Here is a 27,345-nt window from a genome sequence, read left to right on the forward strand (position 1 = left end):
TGACACGATGGCATTGAAAGATGCATGACACTGCGTTATTGATTTCTCGTGTCTTTTATAGTAGCCCATGGAGTGCTAGGGCTTGCTGTGCTGGCCAAAGGATAAAAGACAGCTGAAAACAAGGAGAGGAGTAAGGCTGGTCCTGAGAGTCAGAGTGAAGGGATGGGGCAGGCAGAAGATTGATGAGCAAGATTAAAGGCAACAAGACTGATTTTGAGCAGTGACCTATGGGAATGTCACTGACTTCCTTCAGAAGAGTCTATTCTTCTGATACAGAGTTTTACCAAAGAAACCAAAAGTATTAACGCGGTCTGTTCCCTCCAGATCTGATACTGGAAAGTTTCTGCATTCTTTGAACTGTGCAATACTGAGATAATTAAACACACAAGCAAGTAAAATACACTTGTGTGTGCTCACATATAATCATAGAATGGGTTAGGCTGGAAGGGACCTCAAAGACCATCCAGTGCCAACCCCCTGCCCCGGGCAGGGACACCTCCCACCAGACCAGGTTGCTCCAAGCCCCGTCCAACCTGGCCTTGAACCCCTCCAGGGATGGGGCAGCCACAGCTTCTCTGGGCAACCTGGGTTGGGGTCTCACCACCCTCAGAGTGAAAAAATTTCTTCCTGAGATCCAGTCTAAATCTCCTGGGACTGGAAGGGGCTCGAAGGTCTCCCTGGAGCCTTCTCTTCTCCAGGCTGAACCCCCCCAACTCTCTCAGCCTGTCCTCCCAGCAGAGGGGTTCCAGCCCTCCCAGCATCTCCGTGGCCTCCTCTGGCCCTGCTTCAACAGGTCCACATGCAGACACACACACACAGTTTCACTGGGTTGCTCATAACACTGTAAATACAGGTGCCCAAGGAAACATTAAATCCTTTGAATCAATGCAGGCAATATCCTAGTTCTGTGCTAATGCTGTGGCGTTTCTTGGCTGTGGGGACCTGCTGGACAGCTTGCAAACACAAGGCAAGGTGTGGTGTCGACAGGAGCTACACAGCCCAGCAGATTTAAGTTTATATCTCTACCTGCTGCATTGTGGTAATGTAATAAAATTGCCTTCAATGTATGGTACCTATCATAGATAACTTTATCTAAACATTTCATAAAGAGCAATTTTATGCATCGCCTCTTTAGTAGCTCTTCCAAGAAGAGAACAATCAAGCAAATTGTGCATAGTAGAGTTTCATGGCAGGGATCTAAATATATATGGTCTCATATATTAGTTGGTATTTCTTTCTCTGTAATCTATGTATGTGCTTTACATAGTTGGGATCATTTGAATTATACACGTCGGTTGCCTCTTTTTTTCATGTTAATACCCTCATAAACCATGACACCATCCAAAAATAATATTTAATGAAGCTTTTGATCTCATAATGGTTAAATGGATTTGAAATGGGACAAAAATTAGGCTAATTACACTAGAAAGAGCATAGTTACTTGAAATTTTCAAATGCCTTTTCATTGTATCACCTCTAATGGATTTCATAGGCCTGACAGACATAGAAGGTAACATTAATTCCCATTTTCAGCTGTAAAAATTGATACAGAAAACTTTCATATGATTTTTGAGCCCTTCCACGGTGTTATTTGCAGAATAACTGCAGATTGTTACTGAACTTCGGTTGAGAAATTCCAATTTGTTTGTATTTGATGTTAAACTGTGGACACAGATTAAGCAGCTCCCTTGGCGCTAGTGTCATCCGTGCAACTATTTGTCACAATGCTCCTTTCCAGAGTAGATTTTCCTTTCCTTTTGTGTTTCTGTTTTGTTTTTTAAACTCTACCAGAGTCCTCCTGAAATAATATGGCCATCTGGGAAGGTTTGCTTGGTTTTGTTCCGAGGAGGCTTTCTATGTCATCCTGTCTTTTGTTTCGTGTAGAGCATCTAAATTAGTGAAAGAGACTGATTTTTATTTGTCCTTCCCTGCCGAGGCTGCTGTGTCCCTCTCCATCCCACTCGAAGATGCGCCCACACACACACATATCTCCTGGACCTTGAAAGAAAATAGTCTGCATCCGTAGCAAAACATATGCTTGAAGCAGATCTCATTTTCTGTATTATTCTCCAGGATAAGTCACCGGTTTTGCTTTATAAAAACAAATAAATTATAGCACCAAAGGCTAGTAACGGAGATAATGAATGCACTGTTGCTGTGCCCCTATTCCAGGTGATTTACCATGGCTTTTCTGCCTCTCCACTTTCGTAACAGGCATGCAATGAAAAACCGAGAAACTCAGAGCAGATTATTATGAAGTTCCTGGTTTTATGTTTCCTTTCTTATTTTATGGTGGTGGTAACAACCTGTGTAGCACATGCATTTGCGAACTGAGCAGAAGCCGGGTGCAATAGTCACGCAACCGAATTTTTGTTACTCCCAACCACGAGTTATTCAAGATATGCATTGAATATGTGCTGGGGAAGGAAGGTTTAAGGCTGCCGTTTTGCAGCACCTGATTTCCATAATCTGCAAAAGTGAAGTTGAGGAAAGTCAAGTGTATGGGGAGTGTTTAGTCCTGTGTAAACACGTACAGTCTGTGTGTGTGAATAGATGTATGTAAATACACACTTGAACACATACACCTCTGTGTGTATGCATTGTGTGTATAATATATATATATATGCGTGTACTGGCAATGTATATTTTTCAGCATTAAATAGTGCTTACAGGTGTGACATTTTAGACCACACACAGAAGATTATTTAATGTGGGAAAGGAAAAATATTGGAAAACTGGTGTCCAGATGCTGGAGGAATAGCTCGAGACCTGTTGCCTCACTGGTTTACCCTAATGGAAGTAACAAACTGAGTTTAGAGACTGAATATTTTTATCGTGTTACAGAGGGTTTGATTTTATTTTTATTTTGTTACAACATTTGCAACGTGCAGTGTTGCCTTTGAAGGACTTGGCGTAGAAACTTCTGGTTTCAGTTATACCCATCTCCAGTGCCTCATCATTGAAGTTTCCAGATTTGGCTCCAGTCCTGATGTTATATTTCAACTTTTTCCTTCAGCAATACAACTGGATGTCCAGCTGCCTGCAGGAGCTCACTCTTAGTTGAAGGCAAACTGACTTTTAACATGTAAATGTGGTAATTTACATTTCTGCAGTGTATAAGCACCTTTTTATGAGTAGTGCTATGATAGAGCAGTTTGGGTTTTGGTTTCGCTGTGTGTGCGATGGGTTTGTCTGGTTGGTCTTAATTGCGGTCAGTGCTTGTCGTGAACCCAACCTTCCCGTGAACTCTTTGGGATAGGCTTGTATTTGGGAGTTAAAAAAAAACAACCAACCCTGTGAGGCTTAGCCTGATCTGTAACATATTTAGTGGCATGTAAAAGGTAGATGAGGTCTCTGTCTTCATGAATTAATGAGCAGCCAGAGGATGTGTATTCTCCGATGTGCAATAACGACTTCATTTTCTTACTGGAGTCTTGCTTTGAGATGAAGAGAGCTTTCTAAGCAGCCTTATGAAATCCCTGAACTTGGTTATTTTGCTGCCTGCACCAAGCTTTTGTTGGTTTTCCACTGAAATTCCAAATTTCTCAGGGGCAGCCGGAAAACAATTGGAGAAGTGTTCTCATGGGCATACATGAATGGGCTGCCTCTCTCCATCCTGCTGGTTTTAATGCAACGTAACAACTCTGACTTCTAGCCATCTGGGTAAGCTTAATTAGTGTTGAAAGTGGCTTGTTTTGCAAGATGATCAATTTTTAACCTAAGTGAATGATTTTCTTTGTGACTAATAAATTAAATAAATTATGCCTTTTTCCGTGCCGTACAGTGGGGTTCGTAAATACTGTGAGCAGTTAGTTGGTAGTTTCACTTGATTACCTTTCCCATTTCTGTTTTTAATAATCCTTGTAAGAGTGAGGAATTCAGTCACTTCTAATAACGTGACAAAAAAAATAGAGATGGCAGGCGCGTTTCGTGCTGCTGAGCTACGCTCTGGTGTCCTTCCCGGCTGCCTGTGGCATCAACCAGAGCAGGAATCTATTGCAGTCAAGGAAAGTCCCTTTCCATGATGCTGCTCTGGATTAATTAATTACCTGGGTGAGGACAAAAAATGCTTTTACAGTCAAATACCTTCTTTCCTCTTGGTTTCCACTGGCTCCATTTTGTTTTGCATCCGATTACTGTCCTTCCTGGGCAGAGGGTCCATCTGTGCTTTTGGGAGCTTTAGTTCTTCAAAGGGTTATACAAGTAAGAATTGAATTAAAGAGCTGCTATCAACATTATCAGATTCCGATGAAGACATCCCATGGTAGCACTCTGCTTGCAGACACAGATTTCAGAGGGCTTGGACCAGTAGAATCACATCAGGATTCCCAAGTACACAAAACTTTCTTTTCTGGCTGTTTGCAGGGTCTCCTTCCTACCTCCTTAGCCAGCTTAGGGGTGTTTAAATAGGAGTTCTCCATCTGGGAACCCAGAATGAACCAAATTGGGAACAAAATGATTGAGACATAAACGCAGACAGGCTTTCTGTGATTTCTCCGTAGTAACCAGGGGGGATGTAGAAAAGTCAAAGTATTTTGCCTTTTTTTTTTTTCTATAAGCTGGTGCTCAACCAAATCTTCGTATCATTAAAAAACTTAAAACTTTTGTTGCAATAGGAATAGTGTTTGTCTTCCCTAATGCTAAGTTTATATTAAAAATCAAAACACCAAAAATAATTGAGGCTCCCAGAGGACTTTTGCTGCTGGTGGTGCCTGTGGTAGCTGTCGGGGCAGGGTGCAGCTGTGGCCTGCCCAGGTGTGACCTGGTGCATTAAATCAGAGCAGCTCACTGTGAACCAGGAATAACCTTCAGCGAGATGCGTGGTGCAGTCCTTGGCTGGTGCTAGCTCCGAGAGATCAATTTTTAGCAATCAAGACAGCACAGGAAGGGCTTTGGTGTAACTGTATCTGAATTATCTTTATAGAGACAATAATAGCTCCTGAATTTTGATTTTTTATTTTTTTTAAAAAATATCTTTAGCATCAACAACAGTCTCCAAAACACGTCTTTTTGAGCACATTGCCAAGTGCCTGTACAGGTGCAGGTCCTGCCACGGAGAGGAGGAGGAGGATCCTTGACAAGGGCTTCCTCAAGCCCTGTTCCTTTGTGCTGCTCTGATCTACAGCAGACACTGTAAATTCAGATGGCCTTGGCAGTGTGGTCTCCCAGAGGTCACAAAATTTGCATTCCTGAGGACATTTTGCAGAAACTCTTGAACAATTAGTAAAGTAAATAAAGAATATTCAGCTACTCCTTCCAGGGACTGTACTTTTTGCACTGCTCAGAGATGCTTTGACCTTCTAGTTTATTACAAGTCAGGAAAAGTCAATATTTCTTAGCTTGCCAAGTTGGAGGAATTTTAATGAGTTATTGAGTCAAATAGTTAATCCTCCAATAACAGATTTTTTTTCCCTTTCTGATGTACAGTGATAAAAACAAAGGCTTAACAGGGGCCAGGAAAAATGGGGCTTTGTAGAAGCTTTTGCCTCTCTTTGTGTATGCGCTTTAACCCCTTGATCACTAGTAGATGAAATGTAGCTTCAACACTGGGGCACTTCATTTTGGCATAAAATACGAATGGAAGCAAGGAATTTAGCATGATAAAAAGAGACGAATAGATTGAGGCAGCTGATGCTCCTCACATTTCCATTACATGTGATGGGAGGGTCTTTGGATGAGATCTGGTCTGCTCTCCTGGGCTGAACGCTTCTGCTACTTGAAAAACCTTTGAAGGGCAGAGCCCTGGGTGCGTTTTGGAGGACGTTGTGGTGCTGTGGTCACTACAGGATTCGTCCTGTTGGATGCTGGAGCACTGCTTCCACTTGAGCTTCCTCTGAAACGTAGCACGCACCAAAACCTCACTGAGAGACAAACCTACACGTGATAAATGTAGGGATTTGCTTCAAAATGTCCTTTGCTGGTCCAGATTGAGTCACTGGCATGGGCGCAGCCAGAGGTGGCTGCTGTTGGAAGGCTGCACTCTACAAAATGTTTATTCCTGTTTTAATTATGCCTTTTGCAGCATCCCTTTGTAATTCTCAACTTCGTGTATTCCAATTTGCATAGCATAATCTAATTTCATGAAACTCTCTTCATAGAGCAATAATTAGCATTATACTCAGAGTAGTGGCTTGTTTGGAAGTCCCCTGTCCAGCATGACTTATAATAACGTTCTGTTGTAAGCCTTCAAGCCGAGGAAACTCCGGAAGCAGAAAATGTTATAGCACAAGGGCAACTTCCTTAGCCTTTTCACAGTATCAAACAGCAGATTGTACTGTAATGTTCAGAACGTTATAGCCAATGAATTCTTAAAAGTAGTAGAAACTTCCTTTTCATTATATGTCATTATTCAGAGCATAGGGGCATACACTGATGGTCGCTTTTACAGCAAGAAGCATCTTCCTGTAGTATCGCCTTTACTTCAGTGATAAGTCTTTTTGGGTGGTTATTTTCTCAAAAGCTCTCAGCGGTTGCCTGGGCTTTCACTGAAACCTGTGGGAATGTTCTGCTTCTGGCTCAGAGGGTGGGAGTTAATGTGGACACCGGTACAGAACTCAAGTGCCATCACTTAGGGCATTTTGCTGCCTGAAATGAAGTTCCTCGTGGGTTTTGTGGCTGGAGGAGCGTAGGTTTTCAGAATTGCTTTCTGAATGTAACTCACGGCCAAACTTTGGGCACTGAAATGCTCTCAATGGATTTTGTTCTCAGGTATGGTTTCACAAAGGGCTAAAAGACCAAATGGCCCCGTGTCCATCGCTTTTCAGTAAAGCCCTTTCAGCACACGCTGAATGTTGTGATGAGTGAGAGCCGGAGGTCTGGGAGCACAGATGTGGGGGTGCTTTTTCCCTCAGAGAGCTCCTGCTCCTGTAATTTTTGTGCTGCTGTATCAGAGTATGGTCTGTTTGGCAAATATTGCTCACGCTGACGCTTTCTGCTCTTCCCAGTGCTTTACGGGCAGGATGGCCTGCATGCCTCCTGTGAGAAGAAGTACTGTGGCCGGGGGAGTAAGTGTGTCGTGAACAAGGACACCAACCAGCCCGAATGCAGATGCGTAGAAGACTGCAAGTCCAGCTACATGCCCGTGTGTGGATCTGATGGCAAATTTTATGAAAATCACTGTCAACTGCATCGAGCCTCCTGCCTGCAGAGGAAGAAAATCTACATTATCCACAGCAAGGACTGTTTCTTCAAAGGTAGGGTATCATTAAAAAATAAATACTTCTGTAGAACTTTCATCACTCATCTTACCATAATCTTGACAAATGGCCAAATGGTATGTTTTATTTCTAAGAGATAAATTTTCCAAGGATGATTTATTCTGGGACACTGTAGAACATAACACAATGTTTTATGCAGCTATTAAGCCCCTGTGTGTCATCACCACCCAAAACGTAATCAGACTGGGAACTGGTGAATAATTAATATCACTGCATGCATTGTGTGCGCTGTAGTTGTGCTGCTCAGTACTTACAACTTCCAGTTGTAAGTAATAACTTTTACAATCCAATTCATTTGGTAAGGCTTTGAACAAGACAAAGATGCTAAGAAAAATATGGTATTTGAAAAAGTTTTTTGCAAAAATGAGAAACAAAAACCTGCTTAGGCAAATGGCACAGGCAAAGGAAAGGAGCTGTTTTGATGCCATAAGAGGAGTGGGAAGTGTACTGCCAGAACAGAGATTTAAATAATTTTAAAGATGGTTCTGTTACCAGTAGGATGTATACATCTTCAGCTGTTTTACTGGTTCAATGGCAAGTTTTATCATCATTGCACCAAATCACCAAAGGGATGGAGTCCTGTGCCTTTTCTGTTAATGTTTTGTATGCCATGTACCATCCTGTCACAAATCAATTGAGGCTGAAGTAGCAGGAGCGTGTGATAAAATGCCAGGGAGCAGAAGAAGCTGTAAATTATTTTACTTCTAATGAGAGGTCTTGTAAAGGCCTCGCTAGCTATCTTGAAAACTCCTTGTCAAATATGACTTCATATACCTACAGAAAGATACGAGTGGGTTCTTGCCAATATATCCAGTGACATTTACATGATCAAATATGAAAATAATTCCTTTATCTTCAGCTCACTGGGCACTTGAGCCCCTGAGGAGCTGGGTTGTGTACAGAGCTATCCATGACAGGTTCTCGTTTACTAACACGTGTGAATGCACGATGCTGGAAGAGCCTATTTAAGAAACAGGAGCCTATTTGAAGAGTCTTATTAATATATCCTCCTGATACCCTTTGGAGAGAGAAAAGCATTACTGTTCTTGTGCCTCAGAGGAGGCCCAGAGACTGAGACCAGCCCAAAATTTCCAGAGCTATCTCGACACTGCTTTGTTCAGCACTGGAAATTCTCATTTATTTTGGGGACCTGGCTGTGGACGGGATGGAGGAGCCAGTTGGAGGATTGACTTGGTGAGCTGGGTTAGTTCGTCACAGGCATGCTCTAAATTTACCAAAGCAGGTGATTAGGCCTAAGATAGACTTTGTATGAAGTTAATCACGGAAGGGGGTCCTCTAAAGGCATATCTAGAGGCACAGCACATGAGCAGGTCAAGGTGAAGAGGGATTTTTGGAGCATCTGAAAAGGATGCTTGTAAGGCTCTTAGTGCTGGTGTTTCTGCTTCAGGGTATCAAGTCAGATCAGGGCATGGATCTGGCTAGAAACTGCCTCCATGCCTGAATAAGATGCCAATGGGACTGCAGCTTGAGAAACCTCCCGAAGAAAGGGGAAATACAGATCTTGGTTTCAGAGGTGCTCGGCAGCTCCCTGACCCCACTTGATGCAGCGGGTTTTCTTTCCCCAACTCCCCCAAAGGTGTCTTCAGACAGTTTTTTCATTCCTGTACATTGCCTACCTTTTTACAAAAGTGCTTCTGGCCCGGGTTTTTATTCATTCCTTATCACATACAGTGTTAAAGAAAATGAGTTCTCATTGCAGTAATCAGTGGCTCTGCAATGGCTGTATTATACCTAATGATACAATGTCACGCTTGAATACTTTCCTGAACACACCATGAAATGATGGCAGAAAGTAGTAGTTTTGTGTCCCAGTTTAAAGTAACCCTTCAACTCTTGCCATGGAGCACTGCTCAGATCTGCTTTTCAGCAGAATAACAGCTTTATGGAGGGGAAGAAAGAAACAAACTCACTTCTCTTCCCGCATGAATAGATCAAAAAGTACTTCACACCACTGTCTGCAGAGATAAAATATAGGGGAAAAAAAAAGTTTACCTTAAGGAGGGAATAATTCCACAGAGTTGGGACTCCATAGGAATATTTGGCTTCATCCCCTGTTTCTGCCATGCAGTTCCTGAGTAACCTGCTGTGTATCTTTTAGTTTCTTTGTATTTCAGCCTCCTATTTGTAAATCAAGAATGATAGTGTTTTCTTTTAAATAGAGATTTGTAGTAAGCAATTAAGCTACCAGTTTATAAGCAACGTTATAGATGTAACATAAAGTGTAAGACTTTGTAGAAAAATCAAAGTGTATTGTTTCTGCTGGAAAGCAGGTGTGCCTCTGACAGTGGGCACACGCTTTCTATTTGTTTTCTATCACGTAGATAGTTTAATTACTTGAGTACAATTAGGCTGATAAGTGGGCTGCGTCATGGCTTTTTGTCCCAGTTGACTTCTTCAATTAAGACTTAAGTCCCTGCGTGGAGCTGAGGGACACCGCAGATTGCATCTGTGTGTTCTACCAGCTTACCCAGTTTTCGGTGACAAACTGGATGGCCTTAAAGTATGACAGAGATCAAATACCACGATTCCTCTTTGGTGCCTGAGCTGGGTCTGTCCACAGTAAACTGATAACAAAGCAAACAGCAAAGATCTTGTTTTCTTTTGTGTGTTTTGGGAAAGGATTTTTCTTTTTAGGTTTTTTAACATATTCATCACATTTGAAGTGCTTTGTAAGTACCAGCATATAGCAAACTTGGCACTTGTGTGTGACTAGAAGCATTGCTTGATTTGTGCTACCTCACCAGAATTTCATTCTGTACTGGCATTAGTATTGGGAAGAGCAGAAGAGAATTTGGATCTGGGCAAGCAACCAATTTCTCCTTTGCCCAGCCTAGAATGAAATGGCTCCTTGAAGCCTTGAGAGTTCAAGAAGTTAAGAAATTTGTGTGCCTTCAGACATCCAGATTTTCCCATGGCATTGTTTGAAATTGATACATGTCTCTGAGAGCAATGTGGAAAATCACACAGATCTGCTGGGTGAGGGTGGACATCACCTCGTTTGTATCAGCAAACGTGGTAGACCACATCAACGTTGTGTTTGTGAAAGGTTTCACGGAGGGTGTCAGTCCTTGTTGTGCAGACTTTGGGCTGAGCTGGCCACCGTGCCCAAGGCTTGGTCCAGCTGAGCTGGCAAATGGACACAGCGTCTAAGGTGGGAGCACATGGAAAGGTGGGTGAAGCAATGAGAGGTCCCAGCAGGAGAGATCTCCCCAGGCTTCATCCTGCTCCCGCTGGTGCAGCACAGTTTCCCAGTGCTGCCGTGCAGAAAAATACAAATGCCATCCTTTTTTCACAGTTGATGGAGCAAATGATAAATAGATAGAAAACTTCACTTAGGAGTTTGGAGCCCAAAGGGAAATACCGTAAGGCAGAAGTCCTACATCCAGAGGTCTCAGGGGAAATGTCACTGCTACTCGTAGCTGTTCAAATTCTCCTTGATCCAGTTGTCTTTGCTGGTATGAGACATAGTTTGGTTTTCCCATAGGAAAATGTTCTATTTGAGACTTCTCTACTATGTGGCGGCTTTTTTTGGTTTTACCTATTTTTCACTGTTTTGTGAGTTTCCATAGTAATTTGATTTGAGTGTTGGTGATTTTGACTGAGTAACAAAAGGCATGAGGATAAAATGCTTTTGCTCTTTGCCAAAGAGGAGAAGAAAGAAGTTCATCTTCCCCAAAAGCACTCCCAGTACTCATGAAAACCAGAAAGATATCTGTGCTCATAATGGCAATTGTCCCACAGATGTCCAAAATGAGCAGTTGGCCTGGAAACGTTCCTATTTGAATAAGTGCCTTGGATAATGCAGCTAAATCATTTTAGTGCAGTGATTTGGACGATACTTTGCTTTCCCATAGCAGCAGTCCCCCTTTTTTCCCACTTCTATTCATTTTTTCTTTCTTTTTGACTTTTTACACCCACTCGGTCTCTTCACTCATTTTTCTCTCATTATTTTTGGCCAGCAAAAGCTGCACATACACCACTCAATACAGTTTTTCTTCCCTTATCTCCTTCCTTTCTCCAGACACATCAGAGCGACGTACTTCTCTAGCAGCGTACATATATTAGAGAAATTCTTTCTGTTTAGAGCTATGCTTTTCCATTTTCAGGATTTAAGAGTATTTTTTTCCCCACTTTTTTTTTTCCCCCTCCCCACCCTTTTTCTGTGAAATCAGCAATCCTAAAGCTCTCCTGCATCAGCCAAGCCCCTGCTAGAGGAAGGCAGCCGTGTTGCTTGCCCAAACTCTCATTCCTTATTTTCTCTGCTTCTGACATCCTCCCTTTATCCAGGTATATTGGGGTTTTTTTTATAAAAAGCTCAGCTTTTCTTGCTGGGCTATGCAGCAGCTTTGTACTGCAGCTGGTCAGATTTAGTTTGTGCTCTGGCATGAATTTAATCCAACTTAGTTGACCGAATTCTTGAACTTTCCATTATGTAAATGCACGGTACCTGTACCGATTACTTTATTCATTTTTTTTTTTAAATTCAGTCCAACTTCCACTAAAGCTTTAATTTTATAAGCTCTGACAGAATTTTATATGGAGAGATGGGGCATTATAAAGGCACGTTCATGTCTGGTATTCCAGTCCTGTCGTCCTTCTTCTACCAGTCTCTCCTGAAGTGTCAGTAGTAATTTTTTTCAATAATTTGGTCTCCTAGCTTACAATATTTATTATTTTTTTCTTTTAAGCAAATACATGACAGTAATTTTCCTCCTCACACAAGGTCAATTTTTTCCCTGCAATAAATCATATTTTTGTAGAGATTTTCTACAGAATTTGGAAAGAAATACCTGTGGAAAACCACCTGCCTTTCTCCTCTCTGTTAGACACATGGTCACACTGCTGGGTTTGAGCTCAGAGCAACATTTCATACTATGAACCTATAAATTGTCATCCAAAATGTACGTGCCTCTGTGTGTGCGTGTACACACACGTCTGCAAGTGTGTATGCATGCTGAAAGAGTGAGAATAATTTGTTATCTCATGATTTATGCAGGTATAGTATAGAGGATGGAGCCCGGCTCTGCGTGGGAGTGGGAGAATGAAAAACAAGGGAAAAAGCTGAAATGAGAGGTTCAGCCTGGAGATGGAGATAGTTTCCCCATGAAGATGGTCGAGTGGTGGGACAAGTTACCCAGCTGACCATCTCTGGTCACCCAGGGTGACCATCACCCTCCATCTCTGGGGGCTTTCAAGACCTGGCTGGGAACAGCCCTGAGTCACCTGGTCTGACTCTGCACTAAATGTTTAAATATTGAGGCCTCTCCCAACCCACATCATTCCATCATTTTAGGATTTCACGGCCTTAAATGGCATCTTTCATTTTCAACTTCTCTCCTCTCTTTCCTCCAGCTCTCAAAAAGTTTCTTTCTAATTATGGAAAATGATAATCTTCTGCATGTTGACAGAAAAATTTCTATGCTTGAATGTAAATAAATTACAAACTTGGAAAACAAACCCCAAGCAGGCTAATAACTCGTGCAATGTATCGCTGCAGTAATCTCCAGTAGATATGAATTCAGCCTCAGGTGGTGGTGGTTTATTTCCTCCATACTTTATTTGTTGTCCATGTGTTAGCTCAGTGCTTTGTTACTTCCAGAAGTAATTTGTTCTAAAGAATAGCATTTCAAAACATCTCTGAGAAGGTGTTGGATGTTTTGCTCATTTAGTGGTTGCAAAACAGGCAAACCCACTCTGTCAGCTGGTTTGCAGACTGCAAAGAAATCTGCTCCATTTAACACTCTCTTTCCAGCTGGAAAAAAAATTAAATATATAAATCTGAGTGTGAACTAATGGCAGATTTCCCAGCTGGCAATTAATATTTGCCGATTTAACTTTGCAGCGCTGCTGACAGGCTGCTTCGGTGGCAGGGAGATGGATTTAGAGCTGCTGGGAGACGTGCAATTAATCCCTCCGGGGAGGAGGCTGGGGTCTTCGACACGTAGGTCTGGACTGTAATGATCGTTTCAGTGTCCAATGTAAATATATTAGGAGTTTCCAATGTGATAAAGAGAGGTAAGTGCTATATATAATGGAGGTGTGTGCGCTCTCAATGGAGCTGATGCAGTTCTCAACGATACTGAATATGTCAGGGCTCTGAATACCAAAAGGATTCCTTTCTATTCCCATGCTGCTTTTCCAGCTCCCTCCACCGAGGCCTTTGGGGAGGGATCAATTTTACCTGGCTTTTCAGGCTGAATCCTCTTAGATGTGACTGACAGCTTAACTCCTTATAAACAGACTGCATCAATCTTTGGGGTAAATTATGGAAATTCCATTGATTTTATGTGAGGATGCGAACGTGAGACAGTCTGCTCCTAGCTTTGGTAATAGGAATTTTGTAGGAGTATGTTTAAGGTCTTTAAGAGTATTTTCCATTTTAAAATACCCTTGCTCACATCACTGAAATTCATGGAAGGGAAATCTCGGCCCTCTCAAAATCAGTTGTGAAACTCTCTGTGATATAGTTGGTCTTTCATTGGAAATTAAATGCCAATAACAAGAAAGTGTGGAAAGTTTAAGCATTAGAAAAAGAATCAAAATTAGCAGAGGTCCTAAAGAAGCCCCACAAAAAGTTCCCAAAGAAATGCATGTCAGAAAATAAGAAGTCCCCACAGGTTCAAAGAAAAATGATACTGGAGCACTGTGGCAGACACTAAATTTGACATAGTCAATCAAAAGGTGAATTATGCCCACTGTAACTCCTCACAGCGGTGCCATTACCTGCGTCTGCTTCACCGAAACCAGGTTTTCTGTTTCCCTGATACTGCAATTCTACATAGACTGGTGACAGACTTCAGATATGGTCCGTAAAGCTGAAATGGGGGGAAAACACACGATGGATGAAGCTGGTGGAAGAAGTGGTGTTATCTAAAGTGATCCCTCTCCAGCATTCCCAGTGTTTTTATAGCTCCAATTTGAGGCAATGGCCATTTGGGGAGTGCAGGAATAACTGTAATGTGGCCTTTTGTTTTTAATATGAAATTGTGTAAAGTTTGTTTTTTACAACGATCATACGACTGGGGCGCCTGTGAGGAGTTTTATTCGGTGACTGTTACCCGTTTCATTTTATTTAAGGACCAGTCAATTAATCTTTTCTGGTTTCCAGTTTTGATATGTATGGTCATGATATCTCCCATCAGATATAAGCTCCCATCAGCTTATATACATATCCCATGATATCTCCCAACCAAACAGCTTAATATTAGGTATCAACCAGAACAAAGGAATTCAAGGATATTTCAGCAGCAGTATTAACATTTTTGGAAAAAAATGTGTACTTGTTGAACTGCAGTCACTGAAGCCCACAGTTAATAAAACGTGCAGCCTGTCTGCCTTGCTGGAGGACCACACCGGCATCAAGCACTGATTGGGAATCCCTGCTCTGCAAGAAAATTATAGTTGACTAAGAAAGGGGTTTAAGGACCTGTTTACATATTGAAAATAGAACAGCTCAGCCTAAAACTCGATAGCATGGAGGAAGACAATGGTAGCATGAGACAGTCTCGGTTTAAAGCATCCAGAGCTGCAGCTTAATATTGTTGAGGGCAGAAAAGCGAGAGGCAAATTGTAATTCTTTAGGGTGGCATCTGCTTGGCCGGCTCAAAGCCTGGCACTGGCAAACCTTCACTGCAGCGATTTCAGGAGAGCTGAGAGGTGATAATGAAGCTTCTTTTGATGCAGTTGTGGGGAATGAAAGCAGAGGAGGAGGATGGAGAATCAAAGCGGAGGACGTGGGAAGAGACACGGGGATGTGTCTTGCATTTGCCAGTTGGGAGTTGCTGTGCAAGCTGTGGTACTGCTGCCTACAATGCTCAGGATGGGGATGTTTATCTTTCATTTTACCTATTTTTGTGTGCTGTTTGCATCTGACATGCTTGTCGTGACTTCATGGCGGTCTGGACTTGCTTTTCTTCTCTGCAGATCGGGTTAATGTTTATTGTAGTGAATTTGGGAGCTTGAACCACACTTAAATATTGAAGAGCCCTAAGCAGTAAACATTAAGGAAAATTTTTGTGGTTTTATTTTCTTGAATTTAGTATTAGCTCTCACGGTTCTATCAACAATTTTCCAAACCACTCTAGGTGGTGAGTAAACTGGAGAAATGCCAGCAAAGTGGGGCATGATATTACAAAGTCATGATTAAAAAGTGACACGTTTACTGAGCCTCTGCATTGCTGTATCTCTCATAGTCCTGAAAAGAGCTTGGATGTTCAAAAATTAGCTGCTTTTTTTCCCCTAAATTTTGTTAGTCTAAGAAAAGATATTACCTTTCCCTGTAAACTCTGTGTGCATTTTAGTTCTTAGACCGTCATGGTAGCACCAACCCTACTCCTACAACAACATTAATATTTTTTTTTCCCTTATGTCTTCTTTTTCTACTCTTCTGTTGCTTCTACGGTAATTTAGAGGATTTCTCCTGTGTCAAATATTATGAAAATATAATTGTGTCAAGTTATAAATTTCAAAAGGCAGTTTCCTGAGGGGTGCTTGTGGGGATACTCTGTGGCTGCACTCAGCTTTGCATATGGACTCCTACCCTATCTCCTAATGAAAGGATATTTAGATTAAAGTTTGATTCATCTAGGGCTTGGTATCAAAAATGATTGGAATCAAACAATCTCACAGTTGGACTCCATGATCTTAAAGGTCTTTTCCAACCTAAATGATTCTATGAAGTATCTACATCCATGGTTTTCCCAGTGGAAGGGAAGGACAGCATATGCCATGTGTTACCCAAGTAATTTCAAGTAAAGTATAACAAATATTGTATAAAAATAGAGAACGAATAGTTTCTTATGGTTTCTTATGCTTTCTTCACTGGCAGAGATCAAGAAATCCTTCAAGTGTTTTCTGTGTTGGAAAACCTTCAAATTTCAGTGCCGGACCACAGTAATTCAGTATTATTGGAAGGGTCTTTAAATGTTTCTGTCTAGAAGAGTTATCAAGTGGAAACTCAGGATGCTGGTTCAAGAGAAGGGGAATGTGCAAAGTGTCACCTATGAGAATACATCTTACAGCTTCATTTCCTTGTGACCAGAAAGAGCAAAGTGTTTGGTGCCGGGAGGTTTATGTGAGAGCAGGAGGCAGTGAGGAGGAGGAGGGAGCCTGGAATTGGCTTGGTTGGGAGCGAGTGCTGAGCCTGGACCTCAGAGTGGGGAGGTACATGTGGAAATGGCACATGGGTCACTTCAGGTGCACAACGTGGTTAATTGAGTTGCATGTAAAGAATATCCTATATTGTGATTTTTCTCTCAGGTTGGGATTTCTCTCCAGGGCCGGTTGCCTTTCACAGCATTTGCTGCCCTTCTGCAAGAAACCAAGTCCTGGTTTGGCATGAAATTGTTGCTGCAAAAAAGGCCGAGTAATTTGAAGAGATTTCCTGTGAGCCGTTGTTAGACTGAAAATTAGAACACTGAATGTTTTCTTTTTCCCTAGTAAAAAATGCTGGGAATATTCCCTAAAAATTTAGGTTCTTTCAGAATTAGGTGTGTTGGCTAACAGGTGACCACAGGAATCAGGAGCTGAGCTCTTCAACGTTCTTGTGACACTTGTGAGGTTGCCTTAAATTCTCTAAAATTACATAAGTTGTATTCGGAGAAAAATTGCTGATTTAATTAAGGGCCTCACAAGTCACCTTTTTGAGAGGTAATGTGTGGTTTGGTGCAGGGTGACACCTCTGTGGGACATCTCCACCTCTGCTGAGACAGAGGCCAGAGAAAACCTTAATTAAAAAAAACAAAACCAAACAAGCAGCAAACCCTGAGAGAGACCAAGAGATTGCTTTAAAAAGAAAACTTGAAAAGGTTAGAAGGTAGAGATGATCACAAAAGATTAAGACAATTAGGTCATGGTAAAGGACATTGCAAGCTGAATGGAAGAAAATAAATGTATAGAATAAATTTTAGGGCTAGGGGAGACTCGGGCAAGGAGATTTGGAAGTGCTTTAGAGATAAAGAGGACTGGCACTTGGGAATAGTTGATTAAAAGCTATTCAGCACAAATGCTAATTTTTCTGGGTGCTCAGTATGAAAATCCATGGAGCAAATTGAAATTCGGAGTGCTAGGGAATACCAACAGGAGGGATGGCGCAGATTCAATTAAGTGGCTGGAAGGAAAAAAGCTGGTGCTGCTTCCACCAGCCCCCGCTCCCTTCTTGCCTCTCCGCTCTAGGATTTAGCAGGCACTTTTTGCTAATATACTCGAGAGGGCTGAATCCTACCGGAGATGGCGTGAAGTTAGAATAAGACTATTTAAAATAAGCACTCTGCCAGAGCTTCGCGGCATGAGGTACTGATAAAGCCCTTTGTAATTCCCTGGTTGCTTTTATTTTGCATTTTTGTATTGAAGCCGTATTCTCGCTGGAGGCACCCGAAGTGCCGGTGGTGAGGTTATCTGCCTTCCCTCGCCCGCCTGAGATGAAACTCTTCCCACGAACGTTAAAACTTGACATAGCGAGCTAATGAACGATCTGCAGATTTGGTCTGTCTGCTAGCGACTCGAGGGCTCTTTGAGTAGAAACTTTGATTTTTGGTAAAAAGCTGAGTCACAGAGAGGAATTTCAATTTGTAAAGTGCATAGTTAATTAGAAGCGTGATCGTTGCAGTGTTCGGGTAGTGATGGGTGTGTGGTGGTGGTGGGATTTGTCCCCATCCCTTCACCCAGCACTGATTTGGGTGGTCATCGTGCAGTAGAGGGATGCAGCATCCAACTGTTGTTCTTTGAGCTGTGGGTGCATATTGCTTGGCTACTCCACGTGGATCAGTGCTGGTGCTGGCACCTTCCTGTGGGGTCTGCTTCGCTGCTGGAGTGGACATGTAAATCCCATTACCTCTAATTGAGTGGGGATCAATCACAAATTAAGGCGTAAGAGGAAGGTTTCCAGGTGAGCTTTAAATGGGAGGCTTTTACTGATAATATTTTGCCTTTTCCATCAAAGTGTCGTAGAATGCTTTACAATGATTAATGAATTAGACCTCGCAAGCCCCCTGCATGCCAGGAAAATAGTAATCCACCCATTATAGAGGCGGAATTGCAGTCTAGAAGAAAGCCAGTGACTTTCTCAAGGTCATAGAAATGACTGTCGGAGCTCTTGTTAAATCCTCCCAAGCCTAGGCTCCCTGTCCCTATAAATTCCCCTGGCATGTGCTCTTTTTCCCATAGGGGTGAAGGAGGGGCATGGTCTGGCTGGGGCTACTGAACGCAGAATCCCCATGCCTGAGCAGGGTTGGAGCAGGCGGTGGTCAGCAGAGATGTGATTGTGGTGTGTAATGGCTATGAGTGTGGACCTGTGCTGTCCTTGGCAAAAAAAAAAACCCACAACATCTGACTCTTGTACTTGCATAAGGAATTGCCCCACGTTCGGGTTTGGGGCTCTGGAAGGGAAAGGAAATATTGCAGTTTTGCAAATGCAATTGCAGCCTCCTCATCTGGTAATGATCTTGCTGAACCAAAAAAAATCCCCACGGTAACGAACGTGTGTGATGGAGAAAACTACAGCTTCGTTCTTCTTCTGCTCCTTCCGTTAAAAATTCAGAGGAGGAAAGAACCGCACGATGTAGAGCGAGAAACTTGCTCGCTTACAATTATATTTAAATGTAACTTTTGTGGTAAAAAGCCTATTGGCGTGACAAGTCCAAGGGAAGACATTTGTTTTCCTTTTGAGTGAGGGTTGTTTTCACTGAAAGCACCCTGATGGGCTAAACAAAGGTTCACCTGTAAGAGGTTGGCCATGTAAAATGCATGGGGTCTGTCTCTTCCCGCAATGACTGCAATCTCCTGTCAGGGAATGTCAGAGTTTTCCTCTTCCCTCCTTGCTTGCTTTTTGTCTGCCACACAGCTGTTTCTCAGGAATAATGAGAGAATTTTTATTTTTTTTTTTTAATTATTTCAGAGTAATAGCTGAAATCTTAGTGGGGTTTTATTTATTTATCCTGACCGGAGGGTTGTGATCAAGATGTAGAAAAGCTCAATGGGAAGAATTTGAGTGCATCCAAAATATATGCGGGGGTTTTGCTTTGCTATTAGAGCTCAGACAAGGTTTTACTGGAGCAGCATCATCTCCCTGTGCTGTTCTGTCCCAGCAGCTCAGTGGGGAGGTCCTGTACTGGGATCAGGAGGAGGCATCGGTGCCCTGGCACCACTGTGGTTCCTCTCCGCTGACTTAGGGCACGTGCGAGGACCCTGCAGGCACAGGTCAATCCTGGGGACCCTTCTCCAATGCCAGTGATCCTCTCACCAGAGGTTTTCCAGTGGAAGCCACAATGCAAAATGCCTGGCATTAGTATAGGGGTTATTTTCTATTAAATCTAGAGCAAACTGAATACTGTGAAAACATTTGCAGGGAATATTTAGTTGTATTTTTGTAAGCACTTTGGCTGTATCCATGGCCCTTTAGTTTGGTATTCATGAATATTTTAGCAAATTGGTTTACTAACAGGAATGTTGCCAGAAAGCAAATGTTCCTGAATATTTGTAGAATTTAACTTTGTATTTGCAGCTACTTGCTGTGGAAGCCCCATCTTAGTGCTCCTCTGCGAGGACTGGTGTAGCCAATTAAAGCAAATCTTGTTTGGAAATGTGATTCTCAGAATATTGCCCATAATTAACTAAAAGACCAATAGACAGCTGGACCAGCTGTGGGTAGTTATCCCTCCCCATAGCACCTGGGTGCCTTGCAGGTAAACTGTTAGTAATGGCAAAATCTCTTGTGGGCTTGCAGGAACCTCTAATGTTTGGCCTTTTTTTTAGATCAGAGCTGTGCTCAAGCTCTTCTGAGGGAAATACTTAGAAATAAGTAATTCTGTTTGGGCTGTCCCATGTAAAGTGAAGGTTTTTGAAGGGTAACTGGGCTCTGGGTTCTGCTGCATTCCTCAGGCTTGAGTTGTAAAACAGTCTAAAGGAAAATTACCATGGTCCTATTTTCATATGGCCAGTGTTTGAGTATTTATACTTGAAATCTAGAATAATGTGGGGGAAAAAAAATATCAAGTGCCATGAATACCCACTCAGCTCAAGGACTCCGGGTGCTGGGAACTGGTGGTGGTCTGTGTTAAAGGCTGGGGCAGTGTGGGACCATCATGAGCTCAGGTCCTTCTGGGCAAGGGCTTTGGGGATGCTCCTCCATGGGGGTAAAGATGTTTGTCTGCTCAATGTGGAGGGTCATCTCCATCCCAAAGGACTCCGTGGTTGCAGCAGTATGGAGGTGTCAAGACAGTGCATGGTGAGGGATGTCTTTCCCATGGGCTCGATGCCATCAGTGAGTTTGCACTTGGGATGCCTGCATGGAGGAAAGGAGGTTGGAGTAAAGAACGCTTACTATTTAGAGCATAAAATCCATGCTCTAAACTAGAGCCAAGTGCTTTTGTTCAGTTCATGCAATCCGACAAACACAGCAGTGCTGCAGCCCTTGTTTGAGGAGCAGGTTCATGCTGGTGCCATGTGGCTGCTCCTGCTCCACTGACATTGCCCTCCTGCATCTGTCCTTTCTGTCCCAAAAACAGAGCAGCCTGTGTTACAAAAATGTCAGGCTGCCAAAGCCCTTGACCATCTGTGGGTTTCTGATGCCGGATGAGAGTCGGGGGGGCGTTCAGCCTGGAGAAGAGAAGGCTCCGGGAAGACCTTTGAGCCCCTTCCAGTCCCTAAAGGGGCTCCAGGAAAGCTGGGGAGGGACTCTGGATCAGGGAGGGGAGCCATAGGATGAGGGGGAAGGGTTTTAAACTGAAAGCGGGGAGACTGAGATGAGATGTGGGGAAGAACTTCTTTGCTGTGAGGGTGGTGAGAGCCTGGCCCAGGTTGCCCAGAGAAGCTGTGGCTGCCCCATCCCTGGAGGGGTTCAAGACCAGGCTGGACGGGGCTTGGAGCAACCTGGTCTAGTGGTAGGTGTTCCTGCCCAGGGCAGGGGTCTGGAACTAGATGATCTTTAAGGTTCCATTCTATGATTTAGTCATCTGGCTGGGACCTGGAGCATGGGTGTGCAGTGGGGAAGTCACGCTGACAGCGCTGCACCCCTCCATCCACAGCTTCCCATTCCTTTCCCGTTTGTTCCATTACCGTCAGACTTTATTCTATGCCCATGGTGCCAGAGAGATGTGGCCAGTTTCTGGAGAAAATTATTCATAAGAATAGTTTCCCAGGAGCAGAAACTCAGGGGTCAAGCCATCTAAGCGCAGCAGGTACAACTCAGATGGCATGTTGGAAGAAGTCTGCATCCAACGTGAACGTGAGATGCTCAGCACATCTGGGAAACATCTGTCTTGGACTCGTAATTTGGCATTGTCGTTCTTGGAGTCACTGTAAAACAGGGCCTTGTGGAAAATGTTTAATACTCCAGGACACGTTGTGTTTTGTTTTAATGGTAAAATAGCTTGTTAGGTCCAAACAAACTGGCAGAAAATCTGCTGAAGCTGTACAGTGTCAAGGAAGTGAAAGGCTATTAAGACAAAAAACCTCAGCCCCTCTGAACCCATGAGATTTTGGCTGCATTTTTGCTGGAAAAGAGCTGAAAGATAATGAAGGCATTTTGTGGCCCCACACTGGCTTTCAGCTGGGTTTTATTTTACATAATGAGTCGGTGAAAATCAGAGTACAGTTACTTTGGGTTCGCTTTAGAAATGTGAACAGGTTGCAGGCTGCAGTTTTGGGCTCATTGGTTATAGCCAATTCCTTTGGCTCTTTTAAAACTGAAAAGCTTTGTTTTCCTTTTGTGAGAGGCAGCGTGGGGATGGTCCAGCCGCAGGAAGCTCAGGAGAGCCCTCGGAACCCAGCTCCTCCCCAGCAGCTGCCCCGCAAATGCATCCCTTTCCCTGGCCTGGTGGGATTTTTGGCAGATTTTTTTTTAAGTCAGATTTCACCATTTTCTGAAATTGATGGCTCTTTCCTAATGGATAGAAGTTATTCAAAGGATTTCTTTTTCTGTTTTCTGGAACACTGTTGTCTATTTTTCTTTTTTATTTATTTACTTTCTGCATTGGGCTGAGATGTTTCATCATGTAATAGGAACAGCCACTTGGCTCTTTTTTGGTTTTTGCATTTATTTTTTTTCTTTTCAACCCAGTTGCAGACTGTGTGCTCTGGAGCAGAGGAGGCCACATTTATGTACTTAATACTTCTTTGCCCTCACCTTTGTTTTGGAGGCTTCAAGAAAGATCAAGAACTGGAGAAGTGTTCAAGAAACACTTTATTATCCTGTTTAATATTGCTATGGCCACTAGGGTGGTCTAGTTTGTAATGGCATTTGACCTGTACTTTCTTGTCTACACAGCTGAAAGTCTTCTGTAACCAAATCTCTGGGAACGTAGAAATATAACTTATTTTTTCCTCACATTAACATATATAAAGTACTAACAGTTATCCCAAAACAACACTTGCCAATGGGAACCTGACTGAAGAAAGGAGCAGCCTTGAATCCCCAAATCTTGTCTCTGTGCTCCGAGAAAGGCTCCAGAAAAAGCCGTCATCCCCAACAAGCAGCTGGAGAACTTTGACATTTCAAAGTAATCAGGTAGAATTACTGCATCTCTAGATATCTTTAACCTATTTACTGACATTTCATTTGCATCATCTCATAACGTTCATTGGATCAGAAAACAGCCTAGAGCCACATCTGCAAAACGCTTCATGAAATGTTTTGATCTGGGAGCGCAAAATCTTTACATGATTTTCCTGTGGAATATCGTATTTCTTGTCTTTTTTTTTTTTTAGCTTGTATGGTTTTCCCCATTTATTTATTATTCTAACTTTCTCCTTCTTTTCCTCGCCCAGAAAATATTTACATACTCTTGGTGCCAGGCAACAGACTGCCATGCTCTTTGAGGGGATTTTCTTAATCAAGTGTATCATAGAATTATAGAATGGTTTGGGTTGGAAGGGACCTTAAAGCTCATCGAGTTCCAACCCCCTGCCATGGGCAGGGACACCTCCCACAACCAGGTTACCAAGTGTAAGCTGGAGTTGGCCCATGTGAACTGCAGAGATCTTGACTTGGATAATTTTTCAGCCGTATTTCAAAGGTGTGGCTGAGCTCAGAATTGCTGCTGGAGCCATCGCTGCCAGGCAGGAGTGAGAATGTAAATGTGAGTCGGGATAAAAAAAATGGGTGCGGAGGAGAGGAGAGCAGTGCTGGGTTGCTTGGGCTCCTCCACAGCTGCCTCCCAGGGTATAAAATCCCCAAGTTCAGAAGCGTACCTGATGGCAAAATATATCTGCAATCAATAAGTTGAAAGGAAATGTGAATAGAATTGTGAATGTTTGTTTTTTTCAAAAAGAAATATCAATATTTAGTTGAAATGCAGGAAGAACATTTTGTTAGGGGCATTGAAAATTATATTCAGGCTCTGTAGATGGCTGTAACTCATCTTTTGGCAGTAGAAGGGATAATCTTTGTAGATGGCTGGGGCTTTTGAACAGTAGAGTTGGAAAACCTCCTAAAAACTCTTGTTCTGAGGAAGGTTAAAAAAATATTGAGCATAGTGTGTTGAAGAAAATACTTTAAACTGTTGTAGAAATAATGTTCTAACTTACAGTCTTGGGTTGAATGAGCTTTTGAGTGAGTTGGTGATGTCTAAAGCCGAGCCAAGGGAGGTTTATCCCTGTTGAGGCATTTCAAATACTGAGTAAATGGGAGATTTATCTATGAATTAGTTTCAATGACTTATGTCCTGCCCTTATATGCTGCATGAAGTTGTGTGTTTCTAGGGTACATGTTAGCACCTGAATTAATCATTTTTTGAAGGTTTAAAAAAAAACCCAAACCGTCTTTTCATGAACCTTTATCTTCTACTCCGAGATCAATGGTAAATAATGTGAAGGGAGGAAGCTCCTGAGCACTTCAGAAGATGTTGGTCTTAATTTCTCTTTCATTATTGCATTTGAAGTCGTACTTGTTACAGTAGGGAAAAAAAAAACCCATGGATGTTTCATAACAAAAATCACCGAATAAGTAAAATATTAGCTATCAGCTTATTGCTATTATATTTCCACTGGCTGTTTAGAGTTATCTTTGAGGGAATCACAAGCTCAATGATGAAAATCAGTTCTTTTCAGTAAAGGCTGTTTGTAGGAATCTAGCACCTGTAACGGGTAGAAAATGGAGGCTTTTTTTTTCCCCCACTGTGTCTTAGTACCATGAATTCTCCCCAAATTTCAATAGCACTGAGGAGCCATAAGGATGACGGATGACCCAAGCAGGGTTTTGTCAAGCCGATGACACTTGCGTCGCCGCTCCCAGCTCACACTGACTCCATAAAAAGTCACTTTGCCACAGCCTTTGCTTCGTGCTGCTGATCAATACAGCAAAAGGTGCAGATAAATGGAAAAAATAGATTTTGTTAGCGTAAAACGGGGAGGAGAATTGATGTGCCCATTTTTGAGGCTGATTTATGCTTTTCTGTATCTTGTCCGAGCGATAAGGGACCTTCTCAGCGATTTTGATCCAAGGAGTCTTAGGTTTCCAAGGGATCTGGGATCTGGTCCGTGGATCCGGCTGCGAGACAGCCTGGCAGGCAGGGGAGCATTGGGCATCCCATGGAAGGCACAAAATAAAACCAAAATAGGCTGTTTATTTTCTGCTTGGGCATTATTGGCCCATTTTTAGCAGACTGTTTTGAAGAAGTTATGATTAATTGGGTATTTTAATTAGCTGCTAAATAGTTCCCTATTTGATTAATCTAATTACTTTTTCTTTATTTCTTTTTTCTTCATCCAAGGGAGAGCCTGTGCTGGTGCTGATTTGCAGCCTCCCAGGTCTGCCTGTACCGCTGGAGAAAATCCATGGGAACGGGCTCTTCCTTCTCCCTTATTTTTATTTTCAACTCTTTGTGTGGGTTTATGCACTATAATTTTTTCCTTTGTAAATCTACTTACATGCATCAACTTGAAAAGAAAAAAAAATAGTTTTCCAGAGCTGAGTGATGCGAGCCTTTGCTCACTGCTATGTTGAATTCTACCAACAAGCTAAAAAAGGCCCTTCTGTGCAGGTTTTTATCCACTTTGGTCCCTGATGAAAGGGCTGAGGGCACTCAGGAACTTTTGTCTTGCAACTGGTTTTCTCTGGATGCTATTCCCAGGTGTCAAATGCTCTAAACAGCCACCAGCACCAGAGACAGGATGGAGTTTCCTTGTTTGTGCTGAACCAAGGAAACGCTGAGAAGATGCTGTGCTTGGGTGGAAAACTGGTCAGAGGCTGGGACAGGAGAAGAAGCTTGAGTAGCATTTGAAGATCTGCTCCTTGTGATCTTAGAAAATCATACTTCAGAGAAAACAGCACAGCTATTCTTGGTTTTAAAAGGCCTTGAGTCGCCCACAGGAGGAGTTTAAATGGCTGATGCAGGAGAAATCGACCCATGTGAAAGTGGGGTTGGTTTTGGAGACTGGAATGAGGGATGTTGCAGAGGTGAGTTGTGAGCCTAAGGTCTGCCATGGTCCCAACAGCGCCGTCTCACGCTGCTCAAAACCAAGCCGTGTCCCACCCTCCAGTGGGTGATGCTGGGATGCTGGGCAGAGATGTCCAGCCTGGGGCAAGCCTGGAGAGAAGGTGGCATTAAGTGGCATCCCTGACTGGCCCTGAGCTTGCAGCAGTTTTGGTTGCACCTGGAGGTTCCCACAATGCAAAGCACTTCAGCTTGTCATCTCTAGTTGTTAATATTACCATGCAGGGGAGGGGAAAAAATGTCTACGAGAGCTCTCAGACAGGGAAGGCTGGGATTATAAAGCTTGTCTGGTTATCTTCTGAGTATAAAAATATTAATTTAGATACAGTCCTTCAGCTGAACTCTGTTCAATACGTTTTATGGTTTTATATATTGCGAAGTTCAGCAGCCTGTGATGAAATCTGCAATAATAACAAAAAAGCTTCAACTTCCCTCTAAAACTTGACTTTTCACATACATTGCTGTTGTCCTAAAGGGCACAAGGATGAGCTGGGTGTTGGCTGGGCTATTTCCCAGGCTGCAGGGGTGCCCTGAAGCCACAGCTCCTGTCTTCTGCAGCAGATTGATCCTCACCCTTCTTCTGGCAGGGCTTTACCCAGGGGAACCCTGCCCTTTGCTGGAGCCCTCTCCCAGCACTGCTTATCTTCGTGTTGTGCAGACTGTTGCACAGTTGCTTGACAAAATTCACTCCGAGAATGTCATGATTTCTCTGTTAATGTGTCCAAGACCTTCATCTCTCTTATTTCTTCCCACGTTTCTCTGCCGCATATCCTGGGGCAATCTAGAAGATGCTCCCCATCCCACTTTGCAGGTCCTTGGTCACCTCCATACGTCTCCTCTGTTTCCACACGCTACTGGAGATTGCATTTTCATCTCTTCTTGGAGCTGTTCAGTCCATCTTCCCAGGTGGTCTTCTGTGATTTTAATACTTTTTGGAATGAAAATGCCAAACTCTTTGAATTCTGTACATTAGCATAGAAATTATTAAAGAGGCCCAGCACTGATCAATAATAACTGAGACGAGGTTGTCGTATGCATGCTGTAGTGAGCTATTACTGCTAGACAAGGGGTTTAATCCTTAACTAAACAGGGAACATTTAGGAGAATTTACTGCTGGGATACTGTATTCAGGTGAGGTACTGATGTTCAGAATTTCAATAAAGTCTTAAATCCCTTTTAAGCCTTAAAAAATGAAAAAGTTTATGAAGGGGAGTAACTCATACCTTTTAATTTTAGTTCTGTGAAGTAATTTCCTCTCAAAACACCACTGTAAATTAATATTTCAGTAATCAAGTCTGTCATTTTAAAACAAAATGAAAATACTTAAAGAGCATAAAATAAGATTGAAAATTTTTGGAAAAATGTAGTTTATAAAAAAAAAAATTCTCAGCTGGGAGGATTTGAGTTGATGCAAGAAGGGATTCTCTGCATGAATAAACTGTAATAGTTTTTAAATAATCGCTGTTAACACTTTTGGTGACTACCTAAGTACATGATGGCATATGGTATGTCAGCGTGAAGCGCTGATTTAGTGTTTGATATTATATACCAGTTTTCAAGCTGTTAGTTATAAACTAGAAGAAGCTTTCTAAAGCAGACAGGTGGCAGGCATTGAGCAGCTTGGTGGGCAGGTGGGACGCTGCTCATGATGCAGAACCTGTCCTTTTCCTGCTACCTCA

At 42.6% G+C, this 27,345-nt stretch overlaps 1 protein-coding gene across 2 annotated transcripts in view; it reads left to right on the forward strand.

Moving 5' to 3' along the window:
- FSTL4 (follistatin like 4) overlaps positions 1–27,345 on the forward strand; it is a 234,559-nt gene that overhangs the window by 66,841 nt on the left and 140,373 nt on the right. For both annotated transcript variants that reach the window (XM_074156169.1, XM_074156168.1), the window contains exon 3: positions 6,945–7,193. In XM_074156169.1, the coding sequence (XP_074012270.1) occupies positions 6,945–7,193 (249 nt within the window). The remainder of the gene's footprint in view (positions 1–6,944; positions 7,194–27,345) is intronic.

This window comes from Numenius arquata, chromosome 11 (assembly GCF_964106895.1).
Source record: "Numenius arquata chromosome 11, bNumArq3.hap1.1, whole genome shotgun sequence".
Taxonomy (NCBI): Eukaryota; Metazoa; Chordata; class Aves; order Charadriiformes; family Scolopacidae; genus Numenius; species Numenius arquata.